Below are 19,997 nucleotides of genomic sequence, written 5' to 3'. Positions count from 1 at the left end.
TATGCAAACATCCTTTTCATAGGATGCCCCCACTCGAATGTCTCCACATGAATTATTTTGGGATCACATTATTTGTATAAATATACAAAGTGGGTCGTATCCAATAGTGTCACCAGGACGAGATACCCAATCTCATCCATTTACTTATAGACCATTTTGGTTATATACTAAAACTTGATCCACTTTTATGTCTCCATATAAAGTTAAAGTATTCATATTATAATCATGGATTCGTTTATTGGATTTTTATAACGCAATGCAATATCAATAATATTTTATCGAATGAACAACTCAATATTACTTTTATTGTTAAATAAAATATGCTTCCAATATTTAGAACTGCAAGTTTTAGGGCATCCCAACAGAAAGATGATCCAATCAACTTCCAATAAGCTCTACAAAGTTCTAACTCTCAAAAGTGAATAAATGTAATGAAAGAGAAAATAAAATCCATGAAAGACAATGATGTTTGAAAACTTGTCGAATTGCCATCAGGAATGAAACCCATAGGTTGTATATGGATATTTAAAACCAAAAGGGATTCACACGACAATATCGAAAGTTATAAAGCTCATGTTGTTGGAAAGAGTTTTAATCAAGAGGAAGACGTTGATTACAAGAGACTTTCTCACTGGTATCATCAAAAGACTCTTTCAGGATAATCATGGCACTGGTAGCTCATTTTGATTTAGAGTTACACCAGATGGATGTAAAAATTGTGTTTCTCAATGGGAACATTGATGAAACGATTTATATAGCAACAAGAAAACTTTGTGTCTGGTAATTTAAAGTTTATGGTATGCAAATTGAAGAAATCCATCTATGGTCTCAAACAAACCTCCCGTCAATGATATCACAAATTCCTGAAGTAATAACCTTTTTTGGTTTTAAGGTGAATATAGTGGAAGATTATGTATATCACAAGTTCATTGAGAGTAAATCAATCTTTCTGGTGTTATATGTTGATGACTTACTCATAATAAGTAATGATGTAAGTTTATTGCATGACACTAAGAGGTTTCTCAAAAATAATTTTGAGATGAAGGATCTTAATGATGCTTTTTTTTTTTTGTATTAGGAATTGAAATATTGCGAGATCGTTCTCAATGTATTTTGAGATTGTCACAAAAGAACTATATTGAAAAGATTTTGAGTAGATTTGGCATAAAAGATTGTGCACCAGGAGATATCCCTGTTGCTATAGGTGATCAATTTCATTTAGGTTAGTGTCCTAAGACTGTACTCGAGACTAAGAAGATGCAAAAGATTCCCTATGCATTGGCTGTTGGAAGTCTAATGTACGCTCAAGTATGTACGCATCCAGATATGGAGTTCATAGTTGGAGTGTTGGGAAGATCTTTGAGCAACCCGGGGATGGATCATTGGAAAGCAGCTAAACGTGTTATGAGGTATTTACAAAGAATAAAAAATTATATGTTCATTTATCGGAGATCAGAAGCTTTGAAGAACATTGGGTATTTTAATTCTGATTATGCTAGATGCCAATACACTTTGTGATCAACTTCAGGCTATATCTTCATGTTTGCTAGAGGAGTTATATCCTAGAAAAGCATTAAACCAACATTGATGGCTTCTTCTACCAAGGTTGCAAAGTTTATACCATGTTGTGAGGAGTCCATTCATGGAATATGGTTGTGAAATAGTGGGCTCCGAACAATGGTTGGATAGAAAGTGTACTAAAATTATTGTGACAATAAGTCGACAGTAATGTATTCAACAACAATAGAAGCAATACGATCAAAACATCTTATATATGACATTTCTGATTGTTAAAGAAAGAGTTCAAAATGATCAAATTTCAATAGAACACATAGGAACAAACTCTACGGTGCAAGATCCATTGACTAAAAATTTATCACCTAAAGTTTTTCATAAGCACGTTGCTCACATGGGTGTTAATCACTTTTCTGATTCCATGATTTAATGGGAGTTTGTTATTGAAGATGTTTTGTTTACCTTAATTTATTTTCTATATAGAATAGAGTTGATGATTTATATTTTATTATTTGAACTTGTTTATCATGCATGTGGTTTAGCATAAAGTTTTTAATAATGATCTCACTTAGGGAATTTGGACCAATTGGAAATAGATATGATCTAGACCACTTTGCATGCAGTTTCCATGCTATCTATCCATACTTGATTTGTACCATTGAATGTAATGGAATTGGTGATCAAGGAAGGTTTAATTACAAGAGTAGTAATGAAAGCCGCCATGATTCCGTGCTAATACAAGAGATGGTCCAGATTGAACTAAAGAAGAATTCTATTATTGAAATAACTTGTTTATACACACTTAAGGTTTATGTGATTTAATTACATTAGGTACACAGACATAGCCTAAGTAAGAGATTATTAGACGTAAAGTACGTATAATTAAAGTATGGGCTATGTAAGTGAATTAACATTTTATCACATTGGGTTATTCTAGTAGATTGGACCATATTATGTAACTTAATTAATTAAGACCTTAAATTCCTAATTGAGTATCGACTTAATGGGTAGAAGTTCATCCCTAGTTAATTAGGGTTTAATGGAAACCTTAATTGAACTAGTATATAAAGAGACCTTAAGGTTATAGTTAAGGCACTGATGGAAATGAGATCATCACGATTATCACGATCAAAATTAACAGTAATAGGCATTCTCTGAGTTAAGGCACTGATGGAAATGAGATCAAAGGAAAATGTAGGAATATACAAAACATCAGTCGAGATTATGTCTTTACTGAGACAAATTTCCCCAACAAAATATACATTAATACAAGAACCATTAGTTAAAGAAATGGAAACTCCATAAACAAATCTCATTTGACGAAAATGTTGTCGAGAATGAGGAATATGAGATGAAGCTCCCAAACCTAATATCCACTTATCAGGAACTGAAGCAAGAGGAGAAATAGATAGACATATACCGACAACGTAAGAATATGGCAACTCAGAAGACGTCGCTTTTTCCAAGTGAATATCTTGTTGGGATTGTGGAGATGATGACATGCATCTTTTATTTAGAATTATAAGGGCTGTTAAGCAGAATATGCGGCAATTATGTTAGGAATTCATGAGAAAATGAGCTTGGGTCGTTCAGTATGATGAATCTCGGCTAATACATTATTATGCATTATTATGCATTCAATGTTCTATTTTTGTAGCTAACGCAGGAAGTGGATACAAACACGAAAGCTAGACCACCACATAGACGACTGCATGCGGAGAAACTCTCTATCACAAAGGCGAAAGCGTTCGATCAACGCATGGGTGTTGCAGTAATCAGCCGCATGCGTCCATTGCATGAGAGTTATGCTCGTCAAGTGATTGTGGTCATCGTGTAGAGTTGCGGTATTAAGCGAATGGTCACTGCATGATTGTGGCTACACGATAATGCATACTAATGGGATCAATGCAAGGTTAGTGGAATGAACGCATCAACGCATATCTCGGGAAAATCAAAAGATGATGTTGACATTTCACCTACCATGTCGTTAGCAGCAGAGATTCAAAAAGAACTAAACGCACCGCGAATATCAGAATCAGAGTAGTTCATTAATGTTATCGACGATCTAGGCTCTATATAAAGAAGTCGATGAGTAGAATTTCATCGGATCCAAGGTTTTCGCTTGAGGTTCGCCTAGGGCAGATCCTTGTGATCCAGACAAATGCGTGAGAAGAAGCTTAAGAGTTCTTCACCTCCTTTATCCATTCCGAGTGACGACCGGAGCCTGCTTGTCTATGAGTAAAGTCAGCAACAACCAACTGTCTGGGAGGGTAAGTGGTTGGTCGCATTAAGCAATGTAAGCTATTGTTCACTAGAGATAGGAATAATCTTATGTTAGCAAAGTTTATGCGATTACCTTGTCTTGTGAGTGTTTCATTCATCATTTAGGCATACTTGAGAGAGTAGTCTAAAATCCAAATCTAAGACTCGAGAGAGTGGATTGGAACGCATAAGCAAGAATGGGGAACTTAGAGATAAGCTCTGTTTACTATCACACAGCATATGCATCCTACGGAAAGGATATTACATGCATCCAGGAAGTATGATATGGTGGTTGTATGTGGTCATCTCGACACTTATGCATACACACCACATACGTCCTAGATTTAGGATTTTAGTGTGTGTAGCATGATCACATGGCTTGCGTTGACTAAGGTTGCCATTGCGGTCACTCTTAAGGGTTCCAATGAGGACATCTCCACATTTTATCTATTTTTTCCATCCATTTACTTCATGTCAAAAGTTGTCGCATCTCTACCTCCCATTCATATTCTCATTGCGTTGTTTGTTAGTTAGAAGTAGGAGTAGTGTTAGCTTAGAAACCTCCCCAACATTCTTTTATTCAAATCGCCACATGCACGTTACTGCATTCATCTAGCTACAAGTCCCTGAGTTCGACCTCGGATCACCCGAGAAACTTGCATTCGTGTTATACTTGCCGTGAGCACAAGAAAACTTGTGACAGGAACGCATGGTCATCGCATACATTTGTTAATGCAAAATCATTCCAACGCATGACCACGACGCATGATAATCAACGCATACATTAAGAACATGCATCGCATATTGCGTCCATGGAATTTTAGTGGTCGAGTAATTGACATCTAATTTCCTGCCATCAAGTTTTTGGCACTGTTGCTGGGGACTTGGCAGCTAATTGTTTGTTAAGTTTTGTGTCTCTGCAGGCAACCTTTTTATCTTGGGAGTATTGTAGCTTGTGCGACCAGGCTGCAAACAATATTGAAGTGTAGGCGATGCGCTGAAAGCCAATGTTGACCCCAAGGTAGAAGGGCAATCAGTCGCATGAGCTTAAGGTAATTCTAAGCACATGGTGGCCAACATGAGCCCAACAATTGCCAGAAATTCCAATTGTCAGGGTAAGCTCCTTGACCCAAGAAATTGAGAGTAATCTCCTGCATGGAAGACTCCTTGCGGTGACAACACTCCTATTTTTCCAGGGACGTCTTCTACTCTATCTTTAACTTGCTTTCTTGGTTTAGGTTATTTTTATTTTTATTTTTCTATTTTGGATATATGGTTGCTTCCTTGGTTGTGGTGCGCTTGCTCTTTGTAGGTGCAACAATAAGTCTCCTCGGTGCGCAGTACAATGGAAGAATTCCTTTCATCCTTCAACGCATGGCTTCGATCGTGTGGATTCCAACGCATGATCGCATGCGTTATTCCGCCTAAGGTCCTTTTCTCATTATCTTATATGCCTTATCCTTTTGAAATTCTTTCTTTCCCGATTGCGTTGCTTTGTGGTGTTTCTATGATGGTACGCATAATTCACCGCTTAATTAATCATCAAAAGACACACCTTACTTTTATTAGCTGCTTCAAATTTTGAAAAATCTTAAGTTTTATTTTGTGCAAACCTTTTCTCAAACATTTATTACCGCATTCCTATTGATTTTGCTTTTAGCTTTGCAGTGAGAATACTGCCAACCTCTAAGTTTGAGGGTGGCAGCGGTCTTAGAGAATTGCGATCATTTGAAAAAAAAAAGTGAGAATTTTGAGAATAATAACTCCACTGTCAACGCAATGGGGAAACCCATGTTGATAAGAGTTAAGTTGTGAAAGGCACTTACCCGTAGTTGGATGTCTGCATGACACACGTGGGGGCAAGCCAAAACAAAGATAAGTCGCTAGGATCAACGCATAAGCACAACTCCTCTGTCCGGTGCAAGCCAAGGCATGCAAGACAAGAATTGAGTTGAATATGGAACGCAACCGAAGTTGGATGCCCACATGACACACGTGAGGGTAAGCCAAAATGAAGGGCGTAACCAAGTTCAACACCGCATTTGAATAAATAATTGCAAAATTTTTGAAGTATTTTGAACGAGCGCATTCTCAAAAGATAAATACAAAGTTGCGGTGAATGAGTGAAAAGTTTTTGAGCAAAGGCTTGTCGGATCTAAACTTAGAAAAGATCTTTTTGAAGAAGCAGCTGAAGTGGAGGGGAGCATTGCGGCGATGGTTAGAGGCATGAGTAAATTATATTTTAAGAAGTTAATCATCGCAAAGGAAAGCCGGAAGGTGAGTTAGAATTTCTTGAGTATAACACATGCTTGAGGACAAGCATGATTCTAAGTTTGCAAGAGTTGCTATTCTCGAAGAACTTACAGATCGCTGTCAAGTGAAAATTGTTTTCACTAAACGATAGCTGAAAGAGAGACTAAACGATCGTGGAGTGATACTATATGATAGTTCACTCAGCTGGTCGTAGCTAAACGATCATGGGGCTTTTGCTATAGGATTGCTTGCCTTCTTCTAAACGATTGGGCATTCGTCTATACGATAGACTCTTGTCATCATCCACTTGCTCAATCGTTTACACGATTGTTACTCCTCCGGTTTCTTCCTCTAACCAAGTCCACACAGAGCCCACACTTGTGGATTCTCATACTGAGAATACTAAGGTAGCCATTGTGGTGGTGTCTGACTCAACTCGACTTAGGTCGAGGTTTTCGGAGGCCGTTCGTTGTGTTCGAGTTTTCAGTTGATCGTGCTGTGTTGCGGTCGTTGTATTCGAGCGCTTTTGTGTTGCAGTCTTGCAAATTGAACCAGCATTCATAATCGAGGTAGTTTGAAGATGAGTCTTCAAAGGTATGTTTAATCTTTCCCTTGATTATCTGGTAAAGCATGTTGTAATTTCATATTGTGCATGACCTGTAAGTTTCTGTTTCTTGACTGTAATTGTTAGTGTTCAATTTCGAATGAAATTTAGAACGATCATTCCGCTGCTCATGGAAATCCTCATGTCTGATTTCCTTCACGGCATATATGAAACATTGTAAAAAACATATAATCCATTAGATAAGCTAGCCTTGCCAATCGTTGTTAAAGATGACTTGTTGTGAAAAGCACAATCATCACAATCAAAATAACAGTAATAGGCATTCTCTGAGTTAAGGCACTGATGGAGATGAGATCGAAGGAAAAGTCGAGATTATGTGTTTATTGAGACAAATTTCCCCAACAAAATATACATTAATACAAGAACCATTAGTTAGAGAAACGAAAACTCCATAAACAAATCTCATTTGACGAAAATGTTGTCGAGAATGAGGAATATGAGATGAAGCTCCCAAACCTAATATCCACTTATCAGGAACTGAAGCAAGAGGAGAAATAGATAGACATATACCGACAACGTGGGAATATGGCAACTCAGAAGACGTCGCTTTTTCCAAGTGAATATCTTGTTGGGATTGTGGAGACAAAACTCTATGGAAGCAGAATGGAAATATATATACATATGCATACATATATATAGAATTATAATTATAATTAATGAGTTAATCATATATATGATTATAATTATAAAATTTATGGGATAATTATATATATATATATATATATAATTATAATTAATTTTTTTGACCAAGTCAAAGTAGAAGGCCAATTATTTAATTTTGACCAAAATCAAAATTAAAGGGAATTTTGTTTCAATTGCCGTGAAATCCAAATTGGGCTTAGCCCATCCAATTAGGTTATTGGTTACAATATATATGTGTTTAATTGGACAAATTGAAGGGTAGACGTGGACATCCTTGTGCGACAATTCAAAAGAAGAAAGCGGTAGTGTGTGAGTGCGGCAGAAGCATAATTTTTTGTGCAGTCTGCTGGCAGCGTTTTTTTCTTCTTGGTTTTTTTTGGTCTATTTCTCTTTTATTGTTAATTCCAAGATATCAAATTGTGGTATAGAAAATCAAATAGTTCGTTTTGGACTATTTGGATGAGATTTATAGTACGAATTTTGTGGAACTTTACAATCTTCATCGTATAAATCAACTGCAGAAGACTAGACATAGTCCCAAGTTTGGGACGAACTAGTTTGGAAAATGGGACGAACTAGTAAAGATAATAGGATAATAAATTATTTAATCCATAAAAAATCTTGTTCCATATTCATCTTCCACACATGAAAGTTGTTACAAATTTCAAAGTGAAAACAAGAGAAATTGAGGTTGTCATTAAATAGTCGAATTTCAAAACAAGAAAGTAAAGTTCGATCTCTTCAGATTTCTCATGTTCTACATTAAAACGTAGGAGGAAATTACTATTACGATGTTCAACGATATGACATCCGTTCCAAGAAAGACCTCCATTAAAGTAAATGCCATAATTGAAATCAATAATAGAAAATGGCATAAAGGAAATACTAGCCCATTTTCCAAAACTTCCTATTCCAAGTGCACCAAATGTGAAAATATCTACTAGAAATAATCCATTTGTTAGGAAGTTTAACTATTTTGTACTGTTCAGTATTGGGACTAAAGCCAAATCTATGTGGTAGTATCAGTTTAAATCCTTCTTATACTCAAATGTAGGAAAGTTTCATGTACTCATTTGTTATAGGATATAATACGAAAACAAAAGACCACATATTTTCTCTTCTTATAACTTTGCGGTCCACAAAACAAAAGAGTCCATTACAAGAATTAATAATTTTGATGAGAGAAAAATGAGGATGGAAGGTAAATGAAGCAACAATCAACTCTTCCCTTCTTTCAAGGATTTGGAATCAAAGTCAATTTAATGGAGCATCTTATGATGAGAAATATGGGCAAATAAAAATCTTGAATTTGGACAAACTTACAACTCAGAATCAGATTGTTCCAAGCTTTACATGGCCCTACAAATAGGCAAAATGAGAATGATCTATTTTATTTCTTTTTTCACATAGTAGTTGTTCATGCTGGAACCGATGTCGTTAGTTCGACTCTAATCGAAACAAAAATATTTATAAATCACTGAAACCTAAGAAATGCTTGTTTAATCTTTTCTTACGCTAAGTTCAACTATCAAAGCAATAAAAACGGGTTTTGATAAAGCAAGAAACATATTTGACAATCAGAAGATAAAAGATAATTGCAAACAAATTTTGTTCAATCTTATTTCTAGTTCAAGTTAGACATTCAATGTAATCTCTATCATCTACAAAGTAGTCATGCAAACGAATTATGCACACAACTACTCGACTAGGTCTGATGGCATTTTGATAATTACTTCGATTCTCTTCAACTTTGTTGACTGCTTGGTTATTTTTTTTATCCTTTTTAGCCCAATTTTCTCGAAATGACTCCTAATTGCTCTCGGGACTGTTTTACCTACAAAATGAACATTAAAAGCAAACAAATAACACAACTTTGAGGGAATTAACGTAAAAAATATATCTCTTTTAAAGACCTATCATAAAAACCCCAATTGAACTCTTGTTCGTCCCAAGAGAGTCAAACCTAGAAATATACATGCAGTCAATAAAAAAAATGAACATTCATTTGTGTATTCATTCAAGGAGGTCATTCAAAATGTTTATATGTTCATCTTACTTACACAAGAAATTGATTCACATCTCTCTTTTCAACAAACAAGGAAGTAAATGATACAAATGAGCATTTAGAATTTTAATATTTTTTAACAAAGAGTTGAAACCCATTTTTGAAAAGAAAACGTCTTTTTCCTGTAAAATCATAAAAGAAAGGAGTACTCAGTTTTAGTTTATTTAAAGGTTAAAACTAGTAGAAAGGCTATATCCAACTCTCAATTCCTCGCCCTACACTGACTCAGTTACCAGTCTAAGATATACCTAACTTGCAAAAAAAGAGAGGCAATTTTAGGACAAGGGTGCCTTTTTAAACTCACGCACACAAAACGTAATTAACATTTATTTTACCTAGAGAGATAGTTTTTACACTCACACCGTAAGGAACTTATTGCTCTTTTCTTGCAGGCTCTAATTAGACACAATGTAAGTAGCTCTTTTCACCCCTATCCATGCACACACGTTAGTGAAGGTTATGTTAATTTGGAAAGATGCTTTATTTTTTATGCCAGCAACAACTCTTTTTTTTTTTTTTTTAAACACTAGGCCCGTTTAGTTTCTCTTTGTCTAGACTTGCTTCTAAACAAGATGGTTGTTCTTAGACCAAAGATTGTTCTATCAGGGTAACAAAGAAAATTAAGTAGATTTGACATTTCTAAGAGTTTTAAGATTCTAAATAAATCTAAAAAGCTAAGTATTCATTTTTTTTATGAAATTAAAAGGAAAAGAATTTTTCTTTTGAAAAAATGTTTCATAATTTTGTTAGAAAATTTTAAGAAGTCAAAAATTTTATTTGTATCATTACTTGAAAGAATGATTCATCAAAGTTTCATTTATAAGAATCGAGAGATTGTGTAAATCAAATTATGCATAAAAAAGAAAAAAAAAAAAGAAATGAGATTCTTGAATGTATGAACAACATTAAATCAATCATGCATTAAAGCAAAAATGAATCATTTAAAAAAAATGTCAAGAGATCATGATATTATTTTTAAGAGAATAAAAAATATGCCACTGAAATGTATTAAAGCATCATCAAGATGTATCTAATCAAGGTCACATAATCTAAATAACCCGAGCTCAGGTGTTCAAGGGTTCCAGACATGCATTTGTATATCATTGAGAAAAAAAAGAATTTAGTAAGGCTCATTTTTCTACAACCCTAATGCAATAAACAGACAATGTTCTCCACCCCCAACTTAAAAATTAAAGATTGTCTTAATGTTTTAGAATATAGATATAAATGTGAAGACAAAAAGAAAGGAACAAAAAACTCCCCTCGTTTTCTTGCAGTGGGTAATGGTAGAATTTTTCTAACAAAAGAAAGGAAAAGCTATACACAAAGAAGTTAATTTAAACTTTCTATCATTAGAAAAGAAATAAAGGAAAGCCATTAAAGTTTTGTTTTATTTTTTACACCTAGCTACCTCCACGAAGGGAAAATTTTAACATCCATTGCTCGACGCAACTTGCCTTTTTCATTTTTTAAGGTAAGTACAAAATTTTATATTTCTCCAGTCCTCTCTTAGTTGAATCTATATAGCCTAGAAGGGTTATAAGAGTACTTATCTTTTGATGAAAACCAAACAGATCAAATTTTATTTTTCTAATTTTTGGTAAAAAAGAGAGAAAGAAAGGATCGAAAGACTCAAGTGACACAAAAGAGTCGAAAGTAAGAAAAAACTCGACAACAGACTCTGACTTATAAGGATAATATGAGCAATAATAAAAAATATATGAGATGCTAGAGGGAAGAAGAGAACGAGGTTTGACAACCTCGAACTCAATTACTTGAGACTCCTCGATATGAAGTTGTGACTCATATTCTACCTTACCGACTTGTTTTTGGTACGACGGGGAGTAAATATCTTTTTCATCAGCCGATCAAGAGAATTCCTTTAACGTGTCGATCTTGGTGCAATAGACAATGAAGGGCTTTAAACGACTTCCCAGTGTAAGCCCTAGATGTGCAAGTCGAGGTACAGACTCTTCCTCAACGAGCATGGAGGTTTGAGTCTCTAGGTAAGACTCAATAGGTTCCTGCACACGTTGAAAAGAAGAATCAGCAAGTTCACACATAATAATGTCCAAAGTCTTACCTTGACCTATACTTCGAGGAACCAGCTGCTAACATTATGATCGGTGTAAGTAGTTTCACTGCAAGGTTTGGTATTACTAGAAGATTGTTGATCCCAAGACTCTTCTAGTCTCCCTACTGATTCAGTAATCTAAGCAATGAGGTTACTCAAATTAAAAAATTCAGTTTTAACTTCAGTTGCAAAACTAAAGCTATCTTGTTGGAAACTAGAGGATTCTTGTTGACTAAGGGAGGATTCTTGCACAATCTCACAAGAATTGTTAGAAAGCTCTTTAACTAATTCTTTTAGAGAAGTACCTGAATTGGCGAAAGATGCATGTATCGACACGGTGTTTGACTAGATATTTCCCAAGAAGGGTAATGTTCGCGTACAGGACAACACAAAACATGTGTTTGCATAATAGCCAAATCTTGAACAAGAGAGGTTAGGTGAAAAACTTGACTTGTAAGTTCATTTACTTCAATTATCTTTTGTTCTTTCTTATGTTGAGTTGCTTGTCTCAAAAGAAGAGCATAAAAGATATTCATATTCGCCATATTAAAACAAGTCACTCAAAGAAAGAAAAATCTTTTTGGTGTTTTTAAAGTTTACAAGTTGAATTTAACTAAGAAAGAGATTAAATGACTTAGCCTCCCTGACAACGACGCCATTTTGTTCGTGCTCGAATCGATGTCATTAGTTTGACTCTAACCGAAACAAAAATATTTATAATCACTGAAACCTACATATTATACTGACAAGTAGCATATGCAGCAAGCACGGAGTTGATCCACTGGGAAAGCTTATTTAATCTTTTCTTAAGCTAAGTTCAACTATGAAAACAATAAAAATGGGGTTTTGATAAAACAAGAAACATACTTGAAAATCAAAGGATAAAAGATAATTGCAAACAAATGTTGTTCAAACTTATTTCTAGTTCAAGTTAGACATTCAATGCAATCTCTATCATCAATTTCTACAAATTAGTCATGGAAACGAATTATGCACACAACTATTCGCTTGACTCGACTAGGCTAACCTCTACAAAGGCGGATAGCTAGCAAAATATAATCAAGAAAGCGTTCTAACTATTGATTAAAGTTAGAAAGGCCTACCTCTAACCAACCTATATGCCTCTAGTTCTATTGAGTTTGACAACAATCATATAGAATAGAAAACATATGCATTAAGTTCGAGAACTTAATTGTGTCGATTAATTGTCAAGATAGTCATATTCAATTAACCGAATTTGTCCTTGAATCTAGCAATTTATGTATTCTAAGAATAGCCATCAAATACAAAATTAACTATTGCCACTTAGTAGACCATAGATAGACATTCTTATACATGAATACATCCTAGCAACATATCGATCATTCCTAGACTTTCGTAATTTTTACCCTAAACCAAATACTACTCAAAGTCGTATTAGACAAATGAAGCGATGGTTGAATCATATTTCCAGAGATTCTTAATTTTTATCCTAAACCAAATACCACTTAAAATCGTATTAGACAATTGAGGCGGTGGCTTAAAAATTCCAGCAGCCAATCAAATGCAAATATTCTCCCAAAGTTTGGTATCCCCATCTTGAAAAGAACTATATAATATTTTGCAGGTTTAATAATATGAAATTATATTATTTGTAAATCTATACTTAGGATATAAAATGATAATTTTGAACTAAATACTATAATATTTAGTCTTTTTTTTCTTTTTTTTAACTTCAACGATATATGAATGGAGATTCAATTGTCATAATGTAATTATTTGAGTAATGTTCAAATTTGACATATATAAGATTTAACTTGGGGCACTAGTAATGGCTTCTTGAACTAAAAATATATGGTAAATTGTGACGATATATATCAACATTTCAGGTTGCATTTTTTTAAAAAATTAGTAAAACATAAAAATCGAAAAATAGCAATCTACCTTTTACCAAGCTTTTTTTGAATTCCGAAAATGCCAACAAAATAATGTAATTAATCAACTAAAAAATCGAAATTTTAAATTAGAATCAAATCTTTATTTTAAAATCTAAATTTTGCATGTGTTATCATCAACGTGCAAGTCTTGAATCGGTAGATTTGTGGGTTATTTCAACATTTACAAATAGTTAATTATTAATTTATTAAATCATTTTCCTATTTTACTAAATTCAAAACTAATTTGTCATTTTCCCAAATAAAACTTAAAAAAGTGCTATACTTTGGTCAGCCCAAAAGTTTAATTTTGTATTATAAAATAAAATTTAAAATTAATTTGAGTTGAAAACAGAAACGGGGTGTTTTTAAATATAAAAAAAATAATTAAAAATATTTACACTTCAAAAGTACTCTTCCTTCTTGTTATGAAATATAAATATTTTTTAGATTTTTTTATTTATAAGAATTTCCCCATTATTATTATTTATAATAAATTAAAATTTTATTAAAACTAACTCGGCTGAATTTATAATTGCAACAAATTTTAACAACTCGAATACATTCGGGGTACGATGATAGTGCTACCAATGCACCTCCCGATTCACTGACTTTTGTATTTTGTTAAGGAAAAAACCTACAACTTACAAAATTAAAAAATTAAATCTGAAAAAGAAAAAGAAAAATTAATTCACATTCAACCCAATATTAATAGAGAAGAGAAGAGAGAGGATCCCAAAAATTTGCAAAAAAAAAAAAAAATCTAAATTTGTTACATTAAAGATAAAAGGTATCATACAATTTATTAATTTAGAAGAAAAACTACAAGAGAAGTTGAAAAAAAAAAAAAAAAAAAAAAGAGTAAGAACGAAAAAAAAAATACAATCTTGGTAGGTTGATGAAGTATATAAATAAAAAGTAATGAAATCAAGCATTTACTCCCAAAGTGTTTGTAAGAGAATCAAAATTGAACGAATCGGTTTCATAAATCCGTAACTTTTCATTGTGATTTAGTTTATCATCCAACGTCTCGCTCTGCTCGGTCTCGGAGTCATAAAAAATTAAATCTCTACCAAAAATAAGACACAACATCTTTCCATCTTCGAAAGCTTTGATGAGTTGGAAGTGATATCTGCTACTGATACCATAGTAACTTAGATGATGATGCAGCATTAAACGAACAGGCAGTGGAACGACAAATTGTTTTATCCATGAATCTTGTTCCATCTTCCACACATGGAACTTGCCGCTCTCAACGGTTAAGTCGAAACGAGAGACATGGAGGGTGTTATTAAAGATACAGATATGAAAAGTATGCCGAAACGATCCAATTTGCTTGTCTTCAGGAAAAGAAACACTCTGAAAATTTTCATCTTCTACATCAAAACGTAAAAGAAAACTACTGTCCATACTCCCATTTCGAATATTACCAGGACATCCATTCCAATAAAGACATCCATTCAAGTAGATACCATCTTCACAAACATTAAATGGCATTAAACGAACCCTCCTCCATTTTCCAGAACTTTTTCGCGTAAATGTGCCAATTGTAAAAATATCGGCTACATATAACCAATTTCTTACTATAGAAAGTTTAACTATTTTATACTGTTTTTTGTTCGGACTAAAACCGAAACCGTAGCTGTAGCCGGAATAAAACTTCATAGCATTATCCTGTGGAATTTCGACGCACTCATTTGTCATCGGATTTAATATCGTACCAGCATGTCGTCTTTCTCTTCCACTGTTCACGAAACAGAAGAGCCCATTACAAGAATTGACGATTCTGGATGTGGAGAAATGAGGATGGAGAGTAAATGAAGCAACCATCCAACTTTTCTCTTCTTTCAAATACTTGGAACCAAAGTCCATACAATAAAGCTTCTGATGAGAAGAAATATGGGCGAATAAAACCTTCGAATTTAGAACAAACTTACCATTCATTATAAGATCGTTCCAAGCTTTACAAACCAGCCTACAATTAGGCAAAATGGAGATGGAAAGGTTGGATATAATGAGCTCAATAATATGAGATGGAAGCTGTGAATTAATTTTCCTCATCTTTGAATTTAGGTTTCTTCTCCGACTTTTCATTCTTGATTTTGTTTGTGAATTATAAAGAAGATTGCAAATTAGGGTTTATGTTTCCATCGCTTCTTTCTATTTATTTGTAACTGAAATATAAAAATAGAAAATCTACATAGTCGGGATTTGGTTGTTGGTCAAATGAATAAATAGAAAATTGGGTTTTGAAAAATAGTGATATTCTTTTAAATGTGTCAAATATATATCTATGAAATTTGAGATAAATTTCAATTAATTATTGTTCAAGTTGGTGTGTTGTCTGAATTCTCTGGATCTTCGGTAGAAAATGCTACAGAGAACTTCTCTATTTATAGAATTCTCAGATGGGCTTCATGGGCTTGGTTGGTCCTTGGGCCCAATTAGTTGGTTTTTGGCCTGATCTGGAATTTGGGTCCAATTTAGTTTGGACTTTAAGCCCAAATAGTAATATCAAATTGGACCAATTTAATCTCATCCGATTCATCCGCGTGACGTCATCAAAACTTATCTTCAATTCAATTTGGGACATGTGTCAACTTCTAATTGGACCCAAAGTCAATGATTTAGAAATTCTTCGTTAATTTAGCAAACGATGTGGTGACTTGTGATTGGTCCAAAATTTTGTCCAAAATTTCTCATTCAAAAAAGCCCCCTTTTCGAGATTTATGCACGTATATGGGTGGATGAATCTCGAAAAAAATGTAATTTGAGATCAAAGTATGATTTTTTGACTCTCTTAATTTGATGCATCATCATGATCAAAATATGAGAATTTAGCTCAAAATTTTGATTTGAAATCTTGTTCGTTTGACACACTTTCGCTAAGTAAACTTTAATTTGAACTAAAATAGAATTTATGTTCCACTTTAATTGCAAATTTAATTTAATTCGAATTCGGAATAGAATTTAGGGTGAAATTGAATCTTGATCAATTTTGGTTTAAGATAAAAATTTGGGATATGCTCAATTTTACTTGGAAATGAGTATAGAAACTAAGGTTGATTTAAATTTGAGATAAAATTTGGAATATAACCAAATTTTGACTTGGCATTTTATTCATAACTCAATATCAAGGTTAACCATTCGAATATTGATAAAATTTGGGATATGGCCAAATGTTAATTTGGGACGGATTTGACATTTTTCTCGCCCGATTTGGCTGGCTTGAATTTAGAATAAAAATTTGGATTAGAGGCTTTAGACTGAGATTTGGAATAACAGTTGATTTTAATTCCAATTTGAATGGAATATGAATTTGAACTTAAATGGAAGATATTTTGGAGAGCCAACATATTGAAAGACATCCTTAGTAGCGAGATCAGGCCATTATCATCGATACCAAGCCATTATCAGCGAGATCAGGCCATTACCAGTGATACCAAACCATTACCAGCGAGATCAGGCCATTACCAGCGATACCAAGCCATTATCAGCAAGATCAGGCCATTATCAGCGATACCAAGCCATTACTAGCGATACAAAGCTATCACCAGCGATACCAAGCCATCACCAGCGATACCCTACCAACTTCATAGTGATACCCTACCAATTTCACCAGGAACTTAATTTGAGAATCGAATTCGATTCGTTTAAAAGCTGAAGAAGGAATGATACTCTGCTACCGGAGACAAGAAGAAGAAGAGGACGAAGAAGAGTGTAGACACGTAGAAGATCTACATCTTCAAGGTGTTGAAGCAAGTTTATCTAGACATCGGTATTTCCAGCAAGGCCATGGGTATCATGAACAGCTTCATCAACGATATCTTCGAGAATTGGCCAAACACGTTGTCTCTGAAGGAACCAAGGCGGTGACTAAGTTCACAAGTTCCTCTCCTTTCATAATCTTCTGTTTGCAGTGCTTGCAATTAGCATGTGAAGTTTGTTGGAGAGAGTGAGATTTTGAGCGAGAAAGTGGGAGAGAGCGAGATTTTGGGAGAGAGCAACACTGGAGAGAGCGAGATCGTGGGAGAGAATGAGAGTGGAGAGAGCGAGATTTTAGGAGAGAGCGACACTGGAGAAAGCGAGATTGTGGGAGAGAACGACACTGGAGAGAGTGAGATCGTGGGAGAGAGCGAGAATTGAGAGAGCAAGATTTTAGGAGAGAGCAAGATTTTAGGAGAAAGCGACACTGGAGAGAGCAAGATCAGCAAGAGCATTTCGAGCGAGATTGTGGGAGAGAGCGACACCAGCGAGAGGATTTCGAGCGAGATTCTCCCTTTTTATTATTATTATCATTATTTTTTTTTATTAATAATTTTTTTCCTTTTTTTTTTTTTTATCTCAGGCAATCGTCTGCTTTGTGGCTAACGATACCAGCCTTAGCAAGATTTCCTTCTCCATACTGTTGGCTTATGCCATATTCTCTCAAGTCTTAAGCTCAAAACTCCTCGCCATTGAATCTAGGGATTCAAAACTCCATCGTGACCCCTAATTCAGGTAGCCTCCAATCGAGAATGATCTTTTTTGTTGACTTTTAACTAATTTCAGCAAGAATCGAAGTTCCACAGCAAAATAAACAGTATTCAGTTCGAGTAACCCATGATTTTATTAGATTTCAACTTATTAGTAGAAAAAAAATTCCATCGAACTTAGCTATATAAATATTGGCAAGATGCATGCTCTTCTTCATGTTGTAGTGTGATCTCCTTCGTTCTTACGTCCTTTTCAGTTTAAATTTTGATTCTCTTTCGATCTTACGTTCTTTACATCCTTTGCAATCGGACTCGGATTGTAAATCAGCCTTGAATTGCAGTAGGAAGCTGTAAGTGAGGAGAAGGGAGAAAGAAGAAAAGATGGGGAATTAGGGCTTCCCTTCTTTTTTTGTTTTCATATATATATTTTTTTTCTTTCTTTTTTGTTTCTTAAATTTTTTTTTTGCTCTTTTTTTTTTTTATTATTTTTTTACTAACTTGCCCCTCTACTATTTTTTTTTTTAATCTCATCGACCGTCTTTGGTGCACTCGTGTATCCTAATCGTCATGGGAGGGGCCCCACAAAGGCTTGTAACTCTCCCATTCGATCACCCTAAGTGGATCCCAAAAAGGTCTATTTTGTAGCACCGTTCGTACGTCCTAATCGTCATGGGAGGTGCCCTGCAAAGGCTTACAACTCTCCCATTCGATCACCATAGGGAGGATCTCGGAAAGGTCTACCTTGTAGCGCCACTCATGTATCCTGATCGTCATGGGAGGGGCCCGCAAAGCCTTACAACTCTCCCATTTGATCACCCTAGGAAGGATTTCGGAAAGATCTACCTTGTAGCACCGCTCGTGTATCCTGATCGTCATGAGAAGGGGCCCCCAAAGGCATACAACTCTTCCATTCGATCACCCTAGGGAGGATCCTCGAAAGGTTTGCCTTGTTATGTTACTCCTTGATCAAAAGTTGAAGATAAGGGAAATATGCCATTGAGTATTTGAAGATGAGGTGGATATGCCATCAAACCTTGAAAATGAGAAGAATATGCCATCAAGATTTTGAACGGAGTCAGGTTGGCTAGAGTCGACCTCGCGTACAAGGCGGAGCCAGACGAACCAAAGTTTTCCTCGTATATGAGGTAGTGTTAGGCAAATCAAACTTGATCTCACATATGAGGTGGAACCACACCCACATTTTTGGAGAAGAAGCAAAGCTACACCAATTTTGGAGAAGAGGTGAAGTTGTACCAATATTTTGGAGAGGAAACGAAACCGCACCACGACTTTGAAGATGGAGTGAAGCCGCGTCATCAGTTTGGAGATGAAGTGAAACCGTGGCATCAATTCGGAGATAAAACGAAGCCACGCCACGACTTTGGAGATGAAGCAAAGTCAGGCCAACATTTTGGAGAGGAAACGAAACCGCACCACGACTTTGGAGATAAAGCGAAACTACGCCAACATTTTGGAGATGAAATGAAGCCGTGCTATCAGTTTGGAGATGAAACGAAGCCATGCCACAACTTGAAGATGAAGTGAAGTCGCGTCATCAGTTTGAAGATGAAGCGAACCACGCCAGACTTTGGAGATGAAGCGAAGCTGCGTCATGATTTTGTAGACCAAGTCATTAAAGATGAAGCCGAGCCATGCACACTGACCTTGAACTTAAAGATGGAGCGGAGTCATGCACACCGACCTTTAACTTGAAGATGGAAGTGGGGCCATGCATGCTAATCTTGAACTTAAAGATGGAGAGGCATCAACGAAGCCTTTGAACTTAAAGATGGAGAAGCATTGATGAAGCCTTTGAACCTAAATATGGAGAAGCATCGACGAGACTTTCGCACTTGAGTTTGACAAAGCATCGACAAATTCTTCGCATTTGAGTTTGATGAAGCATGAAGCTTTAGCAGTAGGCTTGACTTTGTGACTTTGAGCATGAAGATGAAGCATCGATAGAGCCTCTAAACTTGAAGATGGAGGAGCATATAAGTTTACTTTTAAAGAGGAAGCGAAGTGCATTCCACGTATGTGCCTTTTATTTACTGTGTTGGCTCCTTACGAGGGATGAACATCTTCAACCCATTGTGTTGCCCCCAATAGAGATGAACATCTTCAATCTGAAGTGTCATTTTTTGACAGGGATGATCAGCATCAATCTTGTAGT

The 19,997-nt window shown here is 35.1% G+C and overlaps 1 protein-coding gene across 1 annotated transcript; it reads right to left on the bottom strand.

Moving 5' to 3' along the window:
• Positions 1 to 14,276: 14,276 nt before the first annotated feature.
• On the bottom strand, positions 14,277 to 15,221 carry LOC150032744 (F-box protein At3g07870-like). The gene has a single exon (XM_090307006.1). The coding sequence runs from the start codon at positions 15,219 to 15,221 to the stop codon at positions 14,277 to 14,279; it is 945 nt and encodes a 314-aa protein (XP_090163132.1).
• Positions 15,222 to 19,997: the final 4,776 nt, after the last annotated feature.

Source organism: Benincasa hispida, chromosome 11 (genome assembly GCF_027475165.1).
Source record: "Benincasa hispida cultivar pf3 chromosome 11, pf3_genome.v1.1, whole genome shotgun sequence".
Taxonomy (NCBI): Eukaryota; Viridiplantae; Streptophyta; class Magnoliopsida; order Cucurbitales; family Cucurbitaceae; genus Benincasa; species Benincasa hispida.
This window is presented reverse-complemented; position numbering and strand designations above follow the sequence as displayed.